General features: G+C 39.5%; 1 protein-coding gene across 1 annotated transcript; it reads left to right on the top strand.

Moving 5' to 3' along the window:
- Nucleotides 1-1,868: 1,868 nt before the first annotated feature.
- On the top strand, nt 1,869-21,294 carry arhgap42a (Rho GTPase activating protein 42a). Its single transcript, XM_042431285.1, has 24 exons — nt 1,869-2,472; nt 6,598-6,693; nt 6,806-6,867; nt 10,025-10,096; nt 11,045-11,146; nt 11,245-11,355; nt 11,999-12,103; nt 13,662-13,791; nt 13,924-14,024; nt 14,414-14,523; nt 14,642-14,720; nt 14,863-14,902; nt 14,984-15,046; nt 15,148-15,222; nt 15,355-15,439; nt 15,524-15,582; nt 15,741-15,846; nt 17,133-17,292; nt 17,391-17,541; nt 18,554-19,276; nt 19,421-19,580; nt 20,024-20,095; nt 20,201-20,280; nt 20,599-21,294. The coding sequence occupies exons 1-24, from the start codon at nt 2,319-2,321 to the stop codon at nt 20,685-20,687; spliced, it is 2,985 nt and encodes a 994-aa protein (XP_042287219.1). The 5' UTR covers nt 1,869-2,318; the 3' UTR covers nt 20,688-21,294.
- Nucleotides 21,295-21,357: the final 63 nt, after the last annotated feature.

Raw genomic sequence — 21,357 nt, 5'->3', positions numbered from 1 at the left:
ACTTCATACCACTCAACTGCTTTCAGCGCTTACTTTTAAGTGGACATTTTAATTGAAATCATGTTAAAGTTTTTACACTGACTCTTGAAGTGACAATAACTCCTTTCAGATTTTCCTGTTCTTATATTTTGTATATTATGTAAACTATATTATATAAATACTATATAAATAAATTTGCCTCGCCTTAAACTTCACCTGACATTTCAACTACTTTAAGTTTGTCAGCTGACTCTCCAACTCCTTTCACTTGCACCTTCACTTCTTCATCTTCACTCAGCACTTACACTTGTAACATCAATTTCATAAAGGACTTTCATTTTACATGCCATTTAAACTTATTTCATTGACTTTGTATCATCTGCTACATCAGCTTGTTTCACTGCTTCAACTTCAGGAACAACTTAAAGTCCCCTCCAGTCAAATTAATCAGCTGAAAGAGGAAAGTTTTTCTGTGCTTGCCAAAAATCTGAGTTTAAGACATGTATCTACGAGCATGATTTCTGACATCACAACTAGTTTGGAGCCAACCGTGGTCCGGTAGGTATGCAACCTCCAGTGCACATACAATTTCAGTGAAGTAGAAGACATAATGAGGAGAATGATGTCATTTTAAGACTTTTTAACTGAACTTTTCTGTGGAAAAACCATGTCAGACACAAGTTATTATTAAAAGCAGAGCATTTGTACTCACCACTGTGAGTGATATGGAAAGGTTGGATGGTTGTCACTGGCATCTAAAAGGCACCAGCATACCTGTGCCTTCATTAATAAGGCCTTGCTATCTAAGTTGCTGAGTTATTTAACATGTTTAGTTTAGATCACAGGGCTAGTTGGCTTTAAAAGTTCCTCATACAAACTCTGAACTGGGGAAGACTGGTTACTCTTCCCCACTGCTACTATGCACCTTACTATTTGAATGAACTGCAACACAGCTTAAAGTAAAGTCACATCAAGTCAGTTTTTATTTGTATAGCCTTAGGGGGTTTTACAGTCTGTACAGCAATACAACATCCTCTGTCCTTAGACCCTTGATTCAAATAAGGAAAGGTTAGAGACAATTAGAGGGACTTTTAAGTTTTATTAGATGCTATTCTTCAGAATGTTTGTGATTGTTTTAAGTGTGTCCGAGTGTGTACAATGATGGTTTTGTGATTGTGATAAGAATGAACTGTCTTATTATGTTCCCTGTGTATACTGTATGTAACCTTTTCTCAGGTCTCTCTTGCAAAAGAGATCTTAATTTCAATGAGATTTCCTGAATAAATACAACTTGTTTACTACTTTAGTGGCATCTAGCGGAAACGGACTTGGCAGAAATGGAATATAATATTCATAAGTATTTTTCAATTGGTGTATAATCACCTGAAAATAAGAATCGTTGTGTTTACGTTATCTTAGAATGAGCCCTTTATATCCACTTTTTTTTTTTACAGTAGCTCAGAATGGACAAACCAAAAACTGGCTCTAGAGCTGGAGAGGGCCCTTTGCGTATTTTGCCAGTTTCGGGGCCACTGTAGGTTCTCCTACACGCTTGGAAGGAGAAGGGAATTCAGCTGGTTGCAATCTGCCTCACTGCTAGATGCCACTAAATCCTACACACTGGACCTTTAAAACATGTCCGGAGGGGATCTTTTAATGTCCTTTAATATCTTCAACTATCACTGCCATTCAAAGATACTTTAAAAGCTCCAGAAAACACATTAAGATATTGAAATAGTTTCAACTGGTTCAACAGTTTATTATTATCATTATTAGCAGTATTTATTATAATAATAATACATTATTATTAATCATTAATTTTTATGGTTGTTATCACTATGATGTATCTGACAAATTTTTCCCTGATATCAGCACGCGCCAGCAGGAGTCTCTCGTCCCCATAGTAACCAGCCTTCAGCTAGAGCCGTGTGGAGACAGAGTTAGCAGCACCGTCTGCCGACAGCTTTCATACGTCCTGAACTAAGCTCCAGTGCTCTCTTTTTGTGTTTCTGTATCGACTGAAAAGCCACTAGGGAGGCATGGTGAGCTCATATTTCAATATATTGATTTTAAAAGGTAAGAGAAGCAGCGAAGAGCTCGTCTTTTAACTCGCCAAACCCTCTGTGTGAAGAGACTCTGCTGTTGTTTAAGTGTCCGGAAGTTCTGAGGGGGAAAAAAGTGAGAAAGGCATGAAAAAAAGGAGCTGGAAGAAACCTATGACCAAACTTCTCCACCGAGCACATTGAAACACTGGTCTTTGCTTGAAAACCTCACCGAGCGGACAGTTGCCACCTCTTACTGTAGTTCACTAATAATCATCCGTGTGTATTCATTTATCGATGGGTCTGCCGACGCTGGAGTTTAGTGACTCTTTCTTGGACAGTCCGGAGTTCAGAGAGAGACTGCAGTGCCATGAGATAGAGCTGGAGCGCACCAACAGGTTTATAAAAGACCTCATCAAGGATGGAAACATGCTCATATCTGCCCTCAGAAGTAAGTACAAGCCGAGATGAATGTGTTGTTTTTTTGGGAGGTTAAAGTGCGGGTTAAGTTACTCAATCAGTTGCACAGTCTGCTGCCCTGATAACAGCAGGGAATGCAAGGCCACCAAGCCAAACAGACCCAGTGTAGTGATTTTAACCTACATTAGACTCAGCCTAGTTAGTTGATAGCTTATTACACTGAATAGTGTTTGTATGGTATGAGCAACACAGCTTGGAAAGTGGTTATCCAGAGGCTATATATTAGTTATCTTTCTGCTAGAATAGATATTTTACTTATCTTACATGGAAGGGTGAAAACTCACATGCCTTTGCCAGGTTTTAAAGGGTGTATTGCAATTAAAATGTACAGTTTTTAACCTAAAGCTGAGTGAAATGAAGACTGAATCAAATTGCTATTTGTCTAGCCATTATCAGCATGATTTTATGGTGTCCCCTGCCACCAGATTAGATAAGGCATAACATATAAAAATAATCATAAACATTGTATTGCTTTCTTATCAGTACTAATGTAGTCCATCAAAATTATTGTGCTATTTGATTTTATTGATGTCAGTCATCTTTGCAGTGGTATCTGTGGACACATAATGGGCCTAGACTATCTCCAGGGCCCCAAATCTACAAATCCATGCTAACTGTGTGTCATCTAGTTTGTGCTACAAAATCAACCAGGGCTGCAACTTATAATTATTTGTCATTGTAACTGAGTCTGTCAATTACTTTTACAAGTAAGCAAGTAATAATTTAGTTTAAAGAAAATAGTGAAAAATGGTCACCACATTCACCCAGAGTCCAAGTCTTCAAATTGGCTCTTTGTCTGACTAACAGTACAAACCACTTTATAATTATGTAAAACAGAGAAAATCTGCAAATCCTCAAATTTGAGAGGCATAGAACTGTGAATATTCAGCATATTTCCTTGATAAACAATAAATCAATCATCAGAATTGTTGACGAGTAATTTTCTGTCTGTCAACTAATCCTAATTAATCGATTAATCGTTGAAGCCCTAGTGTCAACCGATAACAGCCCATAAGGGGTTCTGTTTCATTTCCTGATCTTGAGGCCTTGTCATGAACAGCATCCCTGTGTCAAAACCTAGTTTTAAGATGGTCATTATTTCAGTTTTGGCTTATGTGTTCCTAAATCAATGCATTTAATGAAATCACCACAGAGCAAATCTGGGGCCTGGTTGTATTGTAGCATAGAAAAAACTGTACACAGTGTACACAGAGAGTGAGGAATGGGAGGCTAATAGGAGCCCAGCAGCAACTTCTGACCTTGACATAGAGTGATAAATCATTTGTTGTACTTGTGTGCCATAAGATGCACAAAGATGTCATGAACATTATTTTAGTATGGGGAATGTACTCAACTACATTTTCTCTTGCCTCTAAAATGTATTGTCATGTTATATTTAAAAACTTACCCTCAAGGGAGAGATCTGTTTATATGACAATAAAAATGATTGTAAAGATAAAACAGACACAAACATTTGGTTCACAGGAAATCTGTGTAAAATGCATGAATGCAATTTATTCTGGACAGTCGGATGTTTAACTGCTGTGCAGTTTGATGTCACACTCATATGACATGACGACAACATTCAAAAAGCAGGTTCCTCTTGTAGCTTCTTTTGATCGCCTCAGGGCCAATCCCAGACACACCTACACTTCATGGCTGCCTGTGGTTTCTATTGTTGTTGGTCATCAGTGTGAACGTTGCTGCTGCCTGCCTGCAGTACACACAGATGATGCTGAGTGTGTTTGGCTGTTCTGGGGCCAACAGGGACAACATGGTCACTGTGTGGTTAACATGAGGAAGTGTGTGCACAGTAGGGATGGGAATCACCAGAGGCCTCACAGTATAATATTAGCATAATAATCCAGACAATGCAATAGACCCTTTTCACAGCAGACATTATGACTTCTCCTAGGATTAAAAGCACAGGTGTAATTAATATAAACGATGGCTCCATTCATTCAGGTGTTCCAGCTAAAGAGCCCTGTTATTATACAGTACATGCTGCCTCACTGACATTACTTACTGGGACCCTTAAAGGAACAGAGCCATCACTAAAGCACCTGTGCTTTTCCTGCTATGACAATTCAAAATGTCTGCTGTGACAAAAGTCCATGTTATTGCTTTTTTTTGATACAGTAACTTCATTCCCTTTAGTGGAAATTGTGACAGCCATGGAGAGCTGGTCGTGTTCTCACCGAGTTAAAGGATATGATCACCGTTATTAGTCTCTGGAGCCATTTCTAAAGAACCTACCGTGCCCACTCTCTTCCGGGCAAAGAAACACATCACACAGTGCAACAGTGTGGCTCATTGATGTGTTTTTAATAGTTTTTGACAACAATAGAGGTCTATTGCACAGAGGAATATGATCTATCAGGTTTTGGATACACACACAGTACTTGTCAGTAGGATGAGTTCATGGTTGGTTTGGCTCTACACGTGAGATTTATTGACAATAAGAAAAATATAGAAAATTGGCAGCCTTATCCTTTAATACAACATCAGTGTTTTTTGCTGAGAATGGGATTTTCAAGCAGACAGATTGAACAACACTGTCATGAAAAATGTGTCAATTAAAATAAATTTTGAAATAAATCCAATCATAAAAAGTGTTTTCTATTAATGGATAAGGCTGGTGTTATAATGTACTTTTCTTATTGTAAACAAATCCCATGAAAAGACAAAAATGAACAGTGCATTAGTGCAACTCTCAGTACTTTTAGACCTCCACAGCCTGTTTATGGCTCAATCCCATGTGTTCATTCTGAAGATGTAAATATTTAAGAACGAGTTGTGAAGAAACAGTTTCTTTTTTAAAAAGGCTGAGTGCTATTGTTTTTTTTTTTTGCAAACATTACTCAAAAAGGAGTAAATAGTGCATTTGTTGCGAACTGTTTTCAGCTGTGGATTTATACACATTTGGAGAGCTACTGAGTAGCAACGAGGTGAATGTGGGACTGAGTCAAAATAAACTACAGTGTGTGTTCACGGTATCGAAGGGACATGTTACCCAGTGTGACGGGTCATTGATGTGTTTTTAATAGTTTTTGGGCTGGTTGAGGTCTATTGGTTGAGGAACAGAGGAGGAGGAAGATACATGAAGCTTTTCTTGCAACACAATACCACTACTACAATAATCTTTGTTAGTAGAATCAGTTGTAGTTTTGCTTATTGTCATGGCATTTGTTGACCTAAAAGAATTTAAAATACCACCCGACTCCTTCTTTAACATACAGAATCAGTATGTAGACTGCTGTACGTCTGCAAATATTTTAAACACACACCAGAGAATATTTAAAGTATTCATAATTATACGCCCAGTCAGTATTTCTGACCATGTAATTACACATACGTTCACATTAATCATTTTAATGTTCACTCATCACTAGACAAATCAGAAAACATTATACTTAAGTTGTAGTCAAGAGTTAGTTCTGTTCTTACTGTACATTAAAAGTTTTCTCAATCAATTTGAATTACATGCTGTTCCTTTAGATAATAACAGAAATATAGATACAGCTTAATATAAGTTTCCAGCAGAAGATTATTCTGTTCATGCTGCTTTTGTCTGCGTTGAACCTGACCACAATTCATTTTGATGAGCTACAGGCAGAAGACTTGTATAAAAGAACATTTTAATGGTTTTATTATCAATGTATTATACATTATACTGAAATGCTGCCTTACAGCGGCTGGCATACAGACCAGTGTTTTGGGTGTGTGAGTTAGAGAATGTGGTGGTATTAAACTGTTGTTGGAGTGTTGTTTGGACACGTAAACACAGTTTTCTGAGATTCAGCCTGTCAAATAGAGTTTACGGCAGGGTGTGGCGGTTTATTTATATCAGACTTTGACACCTCATGTCTTGCCAGAGGATGATTTACAATGATTGGAAGATACATTAATACTTTATTACAGAAGTTATGTCGTTTGTAGGAGGATGGGATAATTGAACCAATGATAGCAGTCTGCATGCCGAGAGCGTTCTTATGCGTAATGTTGAAACAATGCAGTTATTTAAGTTCTAAATGAGCGATGGCAATAATTACATGGTTGTAGCTGCTTAATGTGATTCTCTGTATTTGTCTCGCAGGTCTTTCTCTTGCTGTTCAGCGGTTCTCACAGTCTCTGCAGGAGTTCCAGTTTGAGTGTATCGGAGATGCTGAGACTGATGATGAGATCAATATAGGTGAGATGCCAAACAACAAATATGAATCTAGAATATAAGGACTTGAGACTGTGCAAAATATGTCAAATATGATCAGTCTTAAAAGATTTTAAATGTGTCATTTCTTTTGCAGCTCAGTCCTTAAAGGAGTTCTCTCAGCTTTTGAGCACCATGGAAGAGGAGAGAAAACGACTGGTAAGAAAACACCTTTGTGTGTCTGTGAGTGACAGACAGAGGAGACACAGAAAACCAAAATTCAAGTTTTTAAGTTGTATGTTTCTAGAAATAATAGAAGGAAAGCTTCAATTTTGAGGACATTTTGTTGGTTGTGACTTGAAAAGAGGCCATTTTAAGGAAGATAAAGGTTGGTATAGTGACATAAATAGGTCAATTAGCCCAAGAAGCATCAGTATGTGTGTGAATTTTACATTGTATTTTGCATAAAATAGATACACATAGAACTTTGACATTTTATGGTATTTATTGACATTTTAAGAAGTTTCATTTTTCAGACATGATCTAATGATTAAAAGTGTTTGATAGTGACTGATTCTCTACAAAGACTCTGATTTCCCTCTACAAAGGAATCCAGAGACAGGAATCAAAATATGTGGGTCAAACTCAACACTGACCTCCTCAATTATACATCATCTTCTCTGTTGAGTAGTGTGGAGCGGGTACTTCAGCTCCTCTCACATACAACACTCTCTGTGAATAGTGTGAATACACTGCATAGCAGTACTGCTCATTAGAGAGACACAATGGTTTGTAATAACTGCCTTGTAGTAACTTGTGTCCCTTATAGTGTACATGTGCTGATGTACACTGTACAGTAGTATCAGTTTTCTAATAGCACAATAACTAACAGTCACTACAGTGAGCATATTTAAAGAGTATTTAAGGGTTCTTTGCCCAGGGCATCTTGCCTTGAACGACAGCGCTGATCTAAATACACCATTAAACCCAAAGCTCCTTTCAAATTAAATTTGTTTTCAGAAAGGTCTAAACCAAAGTCAGTCTGAAAGACTGTTTGGAGACTGAGCAGCAAGTGCATCCTGTCTTAATGCTAAAGAACAACTTCGCCGATGTCACCATCTAAACGACTTAAGTTTGAAAGTTACAGTCTTTGTCAGGAACCATCACTGGATCTACCACACTGTCTAATCTGGTTTTCCCACAAGTCCGATTCACACATTTGTATGGAAAACAGCATGCCAGCAGCACTGTGCTCCATGGCGATTTGGAAAAATGTCTGACGTACAGACCCTCCATCAACCAGAGACCTTTGTGTGGGAGTGACTGGAGCCTGGCACAGTCTGTGTGCAGGCAAACCTCTGTGCCTTTGCAATGTATGTGTGTAATATGCTACCTCATGTATAGGCCTCTGTGTGTGTGTGTGTGTGTTCCTTTGTGACTGTGCATGGTCTGGTTACAGAGGAACCATGTGGAACCTATTCTGCCAATTCCCCTGTGAGACTGTGAGCAGCAGAGCCCTGACTGCCTGGGAAAGTCCATAAAAGGGTCCAGTGTGTGTGTGCATGTGTGTGTATGTGTGTGTGGGTGGGTGTGTGCGTGCACGCGTTTTTGTTAGCTAACTCTTGGGGACCATTTCCGGTTTAACACCAACCTTGTCAGGACCAGTAGTCCTTGTGGGGACCAAAGCCCGGTCCTAATGAGACAAAACATCATTTCTGAGGTCCTGGTCAGGGTTAAGGTTTGGGTTTGGCTATCTACAATGAATGGAAGTCAATGCAATGTCCTAACAAGGATAGCTGCACAAACTCTGTGTGTGTGTGTGTGTGTGTGTGTGTGTGTGTTAATTGTACTGCATGCTTTTCCACTTGGAGTGGCACCACTACAATGCTGCTGATTTGTCTGAACTTTTAATAATACCATCATTATTGAGTTAAAGGGCAATTCCAGCTAATGGATTCCTTTGAAATACCTACCTGTTTGACCTGAAAGGACTATTATTGAGTTTTGACAATACCCTTCAGTCTCTTAGTTTTCAGTTTCACTCTGAATACTGTAATGTGGTGAAAAAAAGAATGTACAAAGAAAGCAGACCTTTCTTTGGCCACTGGTGCAGCACTAAAGTGAAGTGAAAGTGAAGTCATGATGCAGGACCGGGAAGCTATTTAGAGCCTAATACTTAAACGACTAGACAGAACAAAGCAAGACGTGACCAAGACTTGCAATTTATAGACTCGTGACTAAAGAGGCCGAGACCTAATATAAACACCAGAGCTCTGATAACCGTTCGTCTCACTGCTTGACTCACGTCTCAACATCAACCACAAGGGTCCCTCACATGCTGTACAGAAAACTGCATGTATTAGCAAGTATTACTATTACATAGTTGTACTGTGCTTTTTGGGGGTTTTCTGGTGAAATTTGCATGTCTGATCAGATGAAAAGTCAAAGCTTTCAGTTACCCAGCTGAACCAAGAGCACATACTAGACTTGGCCCATTTTTTATTGAAGTGGTTTTCATCAGTCTGACCTAATCTGCACTTTTGTAGCTAATACTGACAGATAAGCTACTGTTTTGCTTCTGTTCTATTTTCATTTTAATATTTGCATTTTTGTTTCTGTGACTTGGATGAGAACCATGAGCAAAGTCCTTAAAATACTCAAATTTATTACATTGCACAAATGCACTAAAATGTTTGATATTAAGCAAGACTTCATACCAGCAGAAATTCATAAACAAACTAAGGTTTGCTCTAGGTGTAACTATGATACTTGGACAGCTCTTCTCTGAGGTGTTCCTGTATGTAAACAGGCATTAAATAAACAGATAAGACATATCAGCTGAGAGATATTTCAATCCTGAGACTGGCTGTTCAAGTTTGAATCCTGTTTGCTTGCTCAAATATTTACATACTTCAACACGTGTGCCTTATCTGAAAATCAGTCCTGGTTAAACAAAATACTAGATGAGATCAACATCAGATAGTTTAAGTAAATTTCAGCCTTAGATTTGCTCTTTTACAACAAATGTGTGAAGTTAATATCCCATGTTGATGTCTTCTTTTAGAAAAATTTGAAAATAGTATAGTTGTGGGATTAAATTTGACCTTTTCTCTAAATGTTTCATGTCAACATCTGCTCTCAAACAAAGCATTAATGTCTAGAAATGTGTTCAAATGTGTTTCAAATTTGTGAAAAAAATAAGACATGCATCTTTAAAGCAATCAAAACCTCTGAAGTCACCACTGCAGCCCTCGTGGAATAGCTCAGTATACTGTATCCAACACAGACCACAGTGTGGTCTTATCTCTGTTCCTGGTCTTAGTATTTACAGTTTTGACACTCTGAGATAACGGTTGTGGTTTCTTTCCTCTCTTAGATCCAGAATGCTGATGACGTGTTGATCTCACCGCTCGAGAGGTTTCGCAAGGAGCAGATCGGAGCTGTGAAGGTACAGCTGTGACTGGTAGTATCGAGGTGTTACATGAAAGCCAAGCACATTATTAAAAGAAAATAGCTGAGCTTCAGTTTTTAAAATAAAAGAACCACGGGTGATATTAAAAACTTCAGTACACTTCATTAATTAGTGTTCATTAGTAACACTGTGGGTGGTGATTAGACAGATCTCCCCGCTCAGGTCTGGTCAGTGGTCAGAGAATCCAATTTGTTCAGATAAACCACGGATCACAGTCCAGTGTCAGTAAGAGGGTCATGGGAACGGACGCTGAGAGAGAGGACAGAGAGCGCGTCATAGACAGAGAGAGACAGTTGAACTCAGTGAGGCAGTATAAACACAAAGTGAGTCTGGTGTCTGGTTTCAGCAGCTGTCTCAAGTCTTATAATTCAGTTTATCTCATTCCCCCCCCCCCCCCCCCCCCCCCCCCCCCTCTTGGTTCTCCCCAGAAAGAAATAGAGGCAGAGATAGCAGTGTTGTGTGGTATGCAGTGTTCAAAAAATATAAGTGGTTACAACTATAACTAATACTGAAAGTGAAATCATGGCTTTTTTCTCTGTATGATTGAGGGGAACACACACAGCCTGTAGAATGTAGCAGGAGTGTGTGAGCAGCGCAGAGAAACAGTGGCTGGAAATGTGCAGTTAGGAGCTGCAGCTGTTTTGGAAAAAAGACTCAAATATTTTGGCGGTGTCTCTTCATTTAGATTATTAATGCTCCCGCTGCACTCCCAAATGTCGTAGCTTTTTTGAGGCTGGAATTTCAGTTGATCTCAAATTCCTATTGAATTTTTGTTATTTGTGGAAGATCAGCTGCAGAGAGGCCGTGCAGGTATTTTCAGGGTGCAGAGATCTCACTGCAGGTTGAATGGCATTTTGGTGTTGTGAATGTTTGGTGACGTTCTCTCTGTGTTATGTAAAAAAAAGTCTCTCTTGTCTTCCTCAGGAGGGAAAGAAACAGTTTGACAAGGAGACAGAAAGGTACTACTCTGTTCTAGAGAAACACCTCAGCCTGTCCTCCAAAAAGAAGGAATCTCAGCTAAATGAGGTAAACTGCCCGATTCCTGATAAATCCACACACTCAAAGTTTTTCCCAGAAGTATTAGGTGACATACCGAATGTCTGTTGTGGCTGTTTTCACTGCAGGCTGATTCACAGATGAGTAAAGACCGGCAGGTATTTTATGATGCATCGCTGCAGTATGTCTTCAAGATCCAAGAGGTGCAGGAGAGAAAGAAGTTTGAATTTGTGGAGCCGGTGAGTTCAGTCACCGTACACACGTAATTATCATATTTGTATGTTTAATTTCACACTGGGATACGCATATCACATTTGTAATAAAATACACAAGATGACATCAGTATCAGCCTGTTTGCCTCCTGTGTCAAATTTCCATTTTCTTCTTCTTTTATTTTTTTGAGCTTCTGGGCCTTTATAGCTCTGACCAGAAATCAAAGCCATCAATACAGAAGGTTTTATCACAGGAAAATATGACTGATGAGTCTATTCTGCTTGTAAAGACTGATTTAAACATCAGTTTATACAGACATGATCATGGAAAGACAGCTCAGCCAGGATCTGAAAAACACACACATTACACACACTGTTTGGCCGGTGATAAAAATGTTTTAATGATAGATATCAGTAAAGCTTACTTCCTGTTGCTCGAGCGGCACTTCCTGCATGGAGATCTCTTCCGCCTGACGGAGAGGGAAACTCTTTGTTGTAATGTAAACAAGGTCAGAAAACTAAACAACAAGCAGAGTTTTGGGGATTTTTCTCCTTTAGGGGTTATTGTGATTGATTAAGCAGATGACTGACAATTATTCTTTTGTAATCCTCTCATTATACTCAGCACGCCCAAGCCCCCAGCTAATATATCTCTCCATCTGCTCTTCAGTTATTAGCCTTCCTGCAGGGCTTGTTGACATTCTACCACGAGGGCTACGAGCTGGCCAGTGAGTTTGAACCCTACAAGCAGCAGCTTCAGTTTAACCTGCAGAATGTAAGTATATGTTTACTGCAACCCTGTGGTCCACATCTGAACCTGATATCTCTTGTAAATTATATTTGTAAATAGCTGGTAAGGTTTAAGCGGCAACTTCCGTGGCTGAAAAATGAAGCCAAAAATTTCCAAAAACTGCAGTTCTTCAAATGACCACTTGAGGCTGGCTCCAAAAGCAAGTCAATCCCCATAGACCCCCATGTTAAAATGCCCAACTTTACAGCAGAAATAAACGTTTACAGCCTGGTACAAAAAAAAACGGTTTTGGCCTCTACAGCTAATTTCCTCATTCATGACAACTACAACTACGAGAGGTGAATTTTTATACAACTCCCCTGTTTATATTTTATTAAGGCTTAAATGCACCATGCTAACCAAGCTAGCAGCTAGCATTTGAGTCAGCTCCACCCTCTCATCCAAATTTGGTCACTTCTGGCTCCAAAAATTCGAGATGGCAACAGTCAAAATGCAAAGTCGAGGCTTCAGAACGGGAGTCCACAAACCAATGGGTGACATCTAGGCAGCTATGTCCATTATTTTTTACAATCTATGGTAGGGTTCTGTCTAGACTCACAGGTCAGTCTCTAAACACTTCGCTCACAGAGACTGAGGACAATCTCCCAGGTTTTGTTGCCAAAACTGTGTGGAAACATTTGGAGAGTTAAAAAAAACCTGCATTGCAGAACCAATCCAAAGTCTGTTATCCAATGTCTGGTATCACAAGACTAGGTTCTGTCTGGCCTACCTGCCTCTTGCCAGCCATTTATGCATCTGAGACAACCTGTCCCAGTGTAGAAATCCCACACATCTAAGACTAACATGATGAAACACAGTGTAAATTATTTTCAGCAACAGTTTGAAAAAGGCTTGGTCTAGAACAAATTCTCATTTTGCTGCTCAATGGCTTAAACTTCGACCAATTTACTTGGAAATTGGAAAGTCAAAGTCACACTTATTAGAAGCTTAATAGAAAATCCAGTGTAGATGATTGACTTCACTAAAATGTTTCAGTACCAATGCCAATGCGATACCTAAGTTGCAATACAAATGCCAAAATTATGTTTATTGATACCTTACTTTTAGGAATATAAACTTGTTTTTCTACAAAAACATTTTTTGCTCTTAAACTTTTCAAATGCATCAATATTTAATCTTATTGTAACACAAGCAGCCAAACAAGAACTTAACAATTGAACGACATAGAGTAAATAGCAGAGTTATGTTTAAGTAAACAACACGAGAATTTGACTTGGTGTTCTATGCCAGCTTTCAGTACCCGACAGTTTTAATACTACTACTGTGCTACTGACACAATTCAGTCAGCATTCAAAAAGTATTGAGGTGTGTCCCCTCAATATCTCTATTTCTTTATGTAAAATTAAAATGCAGTATCACCTCTCTATTAGGTGAAAACTGCTGTTGCAGCCTCAGCCTTTTACTTATTTGTTAAAAGCAGACACTTTTTAAATGGAAATGAGAAATCAGTGTACTTTTTGTGTAAGTCTTGTCGTAATTTACACAACTGAACTTAGTAACCACATCTATGTATGTTATTAAGGCTCGCAACAACTTTGAAAGTACACGTGTGGAGGTTGAGAGGCTGATGAAGAGGATCCGATCGGCAGAAGAGGATTTCAAAGCCCCCGGCTGCTTCACAATGGAGGGATATCTGTATATACAGGAGAAACGTAAGAGACGCAAAAGTTACAGTATACTGTCTCCTCTTTCTGTCCTCCTCTCACTTAATCTGCATAAAATCACTCACCACAGTTACGCAATAAGACCTGCATGAAAAGTGGTATCTGTGTCATGTATTTTAGGTCCACTGGGCAGTGTGTGGACCAGATACTACTGTACATATGAAAAAAGCTCCAAGATGTTCACCATGAGCAACACAGAGGCCAGACCAGCCAGCAGACAGGTGAGTTGGTAGCACAGAAAAATCTGACAATTGCCATATTTTTTATTAAGTACATGAATAATCATCCCATGTGGTTATATACATTTTTGGCTCTGTTATTGTAATACAGTTATGTAGTTGCAAGCAGTGCCATTACAACTCTCATTTTCATTACCATGTGGTTAAAGTAATGTTGCCAAAAGATAATGGCAACATGGATCATCAACCTCAAGTGTTGAGTCACTTCTTTTGAAAACACACTGAAATAAATAGAAAACCAGTTAATGCCCCGAAGGTAGGAAATCAGTCATGAAACATGTGGTGCTGAGCAACTTTCTAAGAAACTGAGACTTTCTAAGATAAACACGTCATGTTGAGTGCGTGATGCAACCATATCTCACTACTTACAGAATGGTGTGGTGAACGGTACTCCGGAAATGTTCAGGCTGCGCTCGTGTGTCAGAAGGAAGACCGATTCCATCGACAAACGCTTCTGCTTCGACATCGAGGTGGTGGAGAGGTGAGAGATGATTCAGAGGCTGTGTTCGTAGCATATGAACGTTTTAGGAATAAATAAATTCAGATATAGCTACTGTTGGGTCTGACTTGGGTAAAATGATCCCCTTTTTTCTCTGCAGGCATGGCGTCATCACCCTGCAAGCAGTCTCTGAGGCCAACAGACGCCTGTGGATGGAGGCCATGGATGGAAAAGAACCTGTATGAGTATATCCACCATTAACCAATAACAATAATATAATATCATCAGGAAAACATGAACCAGACTTCCATTATGTTAAACACAATAAACTTAGTACTGAAAAAATAATGTTAGCTTACTTTTTTACCTTTCTTTCCTCAGATCTACACGCTGCCCTCTTTACTTAGCAAAAAGGAGGAGAGTAAGTTTTCTATTCATTAACATCTACTGTGTTAATATTTCCTCCTTTGCATCAGAAATTTACCGTTTGTCTATTTTACAGCATTTCTCAATGAGGCAGGCTTCAGCTTTGTGAAGAAGTGCATTGAGCTGGTGGAAACAAGAGGTATCCCTACTTCTTAAAATGTGTATGATTGTGCGAAAATGGAATGCTTGTAAATAAAGTGTCGATTTATCCGTTAAATAAATGTCTGTGTGTGCATGAAGGCATTACCACGCTGGGACTGTACAGGACTGGAGGAGTTAACTCCAAAGTGCAGCGGCTGATGACGAGTGTTTTCGGTAAGAAATGCTTTGCTTTCCTCTGTATGATATCATTTCCTGCATGAGAAAGGTTTCCTCCAGCACAATCAATGGGTTATAATTAAAAATCCGTCACTACAGATGAATCATTAAGTCTCTACTCTCCTGTAGCGTCCACTGCACCCTCTGACATGCAGCTGGATGGAGACGCCTGGGACAACAAGACCATCACCAGCGGCCTAAAGAATTATTTCAGGTAATGTACGGTTTATTAAACAGCAGCTTTTTTGAATAACGCTGCTGATGAATTATAAGTTAATGATTTCTAATGTGCATGCAGGTGTCTGGCAGAGCCACTCCTGACCTACAGACTGCATAAAGAATTCATCAAAGCCGCAAGTAAGATCCTCTGCTGCCTCTTTCAAAACACAAAATAGAATATGTAATGAGAGAGGCAATCTGTAATATTCCACCAGTGTTTAGATACAGTTTGCTGCCTCATCTCATTGTATGTTATGTAAACAGAAGTTTATCATCATCTATCACCTTCTTCACAGAGTATGATGACCAGAAGTATCGAGTGAGAGCGATTCATGCTCTTGTTCACAAACTACCAGAGAAAAACAGAGCAATGCTGGACATCTTAACCAATCACCTCCTCAAGTACGTACATATTAACACATACTGTGCTTGTATTGATCTGTACCTTGAAAATGTCCCTTTGACTGTTAGAGCTTCTTATTTTTCTAAAAAGAAATATCATTACCTTAAACAGTGATATTTTTCCACTCTACTTTTTTCCAGTCTTCCTATTTCCTGTGTGCTGTTTTCTTGTTGGCTCAGTCATAGAGCAACACGTAACAATGCATCTTTACAGGATTTACACTTGTGAAACAGCTATTCCAGTCTGTACTTGTGTGCAGTATTTAAAGAACGGTCAAAGTCACACCATAAAAACTCTTAATATTCATAACAGATGTCTGACAGTAGATTTATTTGCCAGGACAGCAAAATGTGTAACTTTAAAGATCCGCTGCAGACATGTTGTAAGATATATAAAAATACTCTGCCTGGAATTATAAGTGTCTAATATGGTTTTTCCACAAAAAAAGTACAGTTACCCCATTAAAATCCCTAAAATCAAATATTCTCCGTCTTCCTCATTGAAAAATCCAAGTTCGATGAATATGCAAATATTGTTAATGTCAGAAGTTTAACTGCTGGATGAAAGATGTCCCCTACTTCACTGTAAAGTCTGTTGTCAGTGTTTGTATATGTTTGTTTCCACATCACACTTGTGATATGGAAACATGAAGCTTAAAGTCAGATTTTCAGCGAGCACAGAGAAACTTTCCACTTTCAGCAGATAAATATGAAAACAGCCTTCTAATGTCAATGGCACAGTGAACCTCAAACATTAAACTGTAGGAACAAGAAAAAAAGCACATTTTTGAGTGGAGGGGGACTTTAAAGGAAAGAAAAACAACAGAAAAACAACAGACTTGAACCTGACATCTCTCACACAATATTTACATGGAGCATAGACATTATGAGATTCTGAAATATAGATGATCTACTATCTAATAATATGCTAGACTAATAGACTTGTGAAATCCATACATGAAATGATTGCCAGCAATGTGAATACGTATATAAATTTAAATGTTATTTTTCATCTTTTTCACCTTTTAAGAAATTTTAAGGTTATTTTTTGTTGCTACATTGAATAGAGAAGCACAGAACTCATACAAAAACATCACAAACAACTGTGATTGAAATATATGAACATAGAAGGGTTGAGTTTTTTAATTTTGTGTTTTTCATATTTATAATAGTTTATTTTTACACCTTTTCTATTATATCTCTGTGACATATTTAAAATACATGCTCATCGTGTGTGTGTGTGTGTGTGTGTGTGTTTGTGTGTGTGTGTGTGTGTGTGTGTGCAGGGTCTCCTCTCACAGTGACCAGAACCTGATGACCGTGTCCAACCTGGGGATGATCTTCGGCCCCACGTTGATGAGGTCACAGGAAGAGACGGTGGCCGCCATGATGAACATCAAGTTCCAGAACATCGTGGTGGAGATTATCATCGAAAACCACCACAAGGTGTGCTCTACAAACACGCATACACACACATATACACACACATACACACACACATAAACACACACCTAACACGCGTGTGTACTGTATGTTCCTGTCAGATATTTGGTGAGGCCCCAGACCTTTCAGTGCCGTTACCTCCAGCTCCGTCCTCTCGGTCGACTCCTAGGAGGAACAAAGCCATCTGTCTGTCATCTGGAAAGAGGAAACCACGCCTCTACCCTCCAGCTCTCTGCCTCGCAGACAACGACAGTGAGTCTTTCTGCAGCTTTAATATACGACAGTCTCCCATTTTAATACATCACATACAGCACATACAGTACTAGACAGTTATAGGGAAACATTTACAACTGAGCACTTCAGGTACTGTACACCTGCACAGTAAAATCTGGTGATGAGATGTTGTAACATGCAACATTTTATCTTTATTGTGTTCATGACAGAAGTCACATGTTTTTTATAGTTTAAGCCAATAAACTGCTCACATTTTGTAAGGAGTGGTGCTTTCACATAATCATTTTACACACAACTGGGCAGCGGAAATTAAAATGACTGTAACATCAGTGGGCTCAAGTACTAACACTACATGTCCTAATGGACACACAACCATTATACTCATATGTGATTGTTGAACATGTCATTCTAAAACCATGAGCATTAATATGCAGCTGTAACTCTTCTGGTAAAGGTTTTCCATGACATTTTGGAATCTGGCTGCAGGGATTTGCTCCTATTCAGCCATAGGATCTTTAGGGAGGTTGGACACTGTCTGGTGATGAGGCTTAGCTCATAGTCCAATTGATCCTATAGAGGTTGGACGAAATCATGTTTCTTTGCAGGCCAGTCAACTTTTTCCACACCAAACTGGGAGAACCATTTCTTTATGGACTTTGCTTTGTGCACAGTGGCCTTGTCATGTTGAAGCAGTAAAGGGTCTTCTCCAAACTGTTGTTACACTATTGTCTAAAATATGATTGTATGCTGTAGCAGTAAGATTTAACATATATATAGTGTAGTTATGCACTCATCATTTGATATTCTGAGTAAAGCAGCAATCAACTCTCAAATTACAGATGTCAGACCTTCCCAAAAGCACCTGAATGCACCAACAAGGAAGATTAAAAAAACAGGCATCATTTACTCCATATGCATATTTAGTGAATGGACTAATCCAAAGCAGTGGAACAGCCCTTTAAACACTCAGTAATCTCTGAGTGTTAGTCAGTCTCTTCATTATGTGACTCGTTTCTTTTCTTCCTTCCAGGTGACACATTCAGTAGCAGCCCCAGCACGACTCCGATGGGCAGCCAGGAGTCGCTGTCCTCACACTCGTCTGAAAAGAACGGATTGTCTCAGACCTCATCCCCTTCCTCTCCTGCTGCAGAGCCCAGCTCGTCCTCCACAGCGCAGCCGTCTCCACCTGCGGCTTCCTCTTGTTCCCCCTGTTCTCACACTTCCTCAAATGGGAAGGATCAAAAACGGCCAACAGACAGCGCTGCCTCCCCTCAGCTCACTCCTTCCTCTTCCTGGACTTCCTCCCAGCTCGCCACGGCCCAGCAGACCTCCTCCGTGTCATCATCCACATCCTCTTTGATCTCTGCAGCAGAGAGAAGTCTGTCTGTCAAAGGAAACTCAACGGCCTCCTTGTCATCTGTGAAGGAGTCCAGGTCACCCTCCAGAGCCTCCTCGTCGACCATCTCCACCCAGCCCTCCTCGGTGGAGGGCATCACCTCTCTCAGGGAAGGTCGGCCAGTTCAGAGAGTGTCGTCTGTCTCTTCTCTGAAGAGCACTCATTCAGTGGATCAAAGAAATGCATCCTGTGCCTCCTCCAATGTCACAGAAACCAGAGCAACAGACACTACCTCCCCTTCTCGGGAGCACAGGACTGCTTACAGGACTGCGTCCTCCTCCTCTTCCTCCTCCTCCTCCTTGTTTCCCTACCAGCTTTCCACATCCTCCTCTCTCACCTCCCTGCACATCTCTGAGGGTGCGTGCATCTGTGGTAACTGGTTCAACATGTCAAAAGTTTGCTGAAGATAAATGTGTAGGAAAAAGTTTGATGAGTGATGTGAAGAGTGTCAGTCTCTCCTCTGCTTAGTGTTCAGCTTTGATTTCCTTTGTTCTGCCTCAGATTACAAAAGCTGTCACGGATCGGTACAGAGTCTCATGTCGCTGGACCCACAAGAGGCAACACACTTGCGTAAAACTTCACGCATGCGATGTGGCTCCGATCTGATCCCGAAACACTCTGCAGCCACATCAAGCAACGGTTACCAGAGGCCTGGATCAATGTCAGTGTCTTTAAAATTTATCATTTATCATCACCACTGGTGCCGTTTTGCTGGAACTTTGACATATGACAAATGTTGGTAGCGTAAATGTCATTTTAAAAAACACTGTTCACTGTAAGAAATGGTCCAGTGTTTAAACTCAAGTTCAGTTGACATGAAAATTGAAACACAAGTCATTTTTCCCTGCGAATCATATTTGCTGTGTCAACATCCTTTTTATCTAATTTTGACTTATTTTAACAGTTTTTTAATTGTAATATCTCAGCCATCATTGGTCTGGTTCAAGGAATTATTACTTGTTTCTGATTGGCCGAAGAGCAGCCTGCATTATTTAAGAAAACAGTTTTGTTTTAGACGCTGAGAATCTGTCTGAAACTAACTCGCTCTGAGCTACATACTGGAGGTGATAATGTTGTTTATTTTTGCTGTTACATGTTTTACAGAATATCAGTCAGAGGGCCGCAGCGTGAGAGTTCAGTTTTCTCCTCAGCATTAGATATTTGTTCTTCAGGAAGGTGAGCTGATTTCAGATATGAAAAACTGCAACCTAAAACATACTGATAAATGAAATCCTCCTTCTGTTTGACCAACTCCACTGTTTTTTTGTTTTTTTGTCTCAGGGAAGCAAAAGCTCTTTATTCCTGTGAGGCAGAGCACAGCCATGAGCTCAGTTTTCCACAGGGGGCGCTGTTCTCAAACGGTAAGAAAACCACTCAGGTTTTATTTCCTGATGGATCTCTGGTGTTCAGGAAACTAGTTAGTGAAGTTTGTTTTCTGACTTATATAATCCTAATCTTAATCATTCTACATGTTATGCTTGTGTTTGACTAATAAAAAAAATCACACATAACCAGCAGGAATCTTTCAACTTAGTCTAAAGTCTTTGTGTAGAGAAACTTCCATGTCCAGGTGAGATTATGGTTGTACATTATATAAGATGAAATGTATGAGACATGTTTGCTGTATGAGGATCTTTGTCTTGACTTGCTGAGTTGACTCAAGTTGTTTGTGTCTGCAGTTCATCCGTCTGTGGAACCAGGTTGGCTTCAGGCGACATACAACGGCAAGACGGGCCTCATACCTGAGAACTACATCACATACACCTGAAAAACCCTGATGACGTCATCAATTACTGAATAACACAAAGATCTAACATAGCTTTTAGGGATCTAACAGTGCATACAGTAATACTCTGTGCTGCTGATCAAAGATGTAATATATTTATCATGTTACTGTTATCACTGAGCAGTATGTCTGACTACTGTGGCTGGATATGAATGATGTGTATATTGTATTTATATCCGACTACTTTATCTTATGTGTTATTAACCAGCATGTAATGCAGTAGATGTTAATATCTCGTCTATTGTCTTGTTTTAATACATGACAGTTCAACTTAATCAATGTTATCAGCTAATGTTTGTGTTCAGCAGCTTTGCTGTGGCGGCGAGAACGCTGTAGATTCATGAAATGTGTCTGCTAGTGGTTTATTCACAACAAGGTACATGGAAACAGTATTTTTCTATTAATCTTGGTAATTTATGTGTTTGTAAATGATCTTATTAATGTTATAACTGTGTACAGCGATTAGATGTTTGTCTCTGGAGCAGTATGAACTGATGGTCTAAGACTGAATCCTGCCGTAACACCTTCCTGCTGCCGTCTGTGTCAGTTCTCATGTCTAAATAAAGGGCAAATACTTTACTTAAAAAGACAGTTTGTATTTGTGGATTCACTTTGTGTCACTGTTGTACCATGTGCCACTGTGTGCAGAACA

The sequence above is a fragment of the Thunnus maccoyii genome, chromosome 13 (assembly GCF_910596095.1).
Source record: "Thunnus maccoyii chromosome 13, fThuMac1.1, whole genome shotgun sequence".
Lineage (NCBI taxonomy): Eukaryota > Metazoa > Chordata > Actinopteri > Scombriformes > Scombridae > Thunnus > Thunnus maccoyii.
The sequence above is the reverse complement of the archived record's forward strand: the minus strand, read 5'-3'. Positions and strand labels throughout refer to the sequence as shown.

Bases quoted from the DNA above. Each gene is read 5' to 3' on its own strand.
- arhgap42a (XM_042431285.1), top strand. From the start codon at position 2,319: ATGGGTCTGCCGACGCTGGAGTTTAGTGACTCTTTCTTGGACAGTCCG. The intron at 10,097-11,044 runs GTACAGCTGTGA...TGTCTTCCTCAG, and splicing joins AGCAGATCGGAGCTGTGAAG to GAGGGAAAGAAACAGTTTGA. The intron at 14,524-14,641 runs GTGAGAGATGAT...TTTTCTCTGCAG, and splicing joins GACATCGAGGTGGTGGAGAG to GCATGGCGTCATCACCCTGC.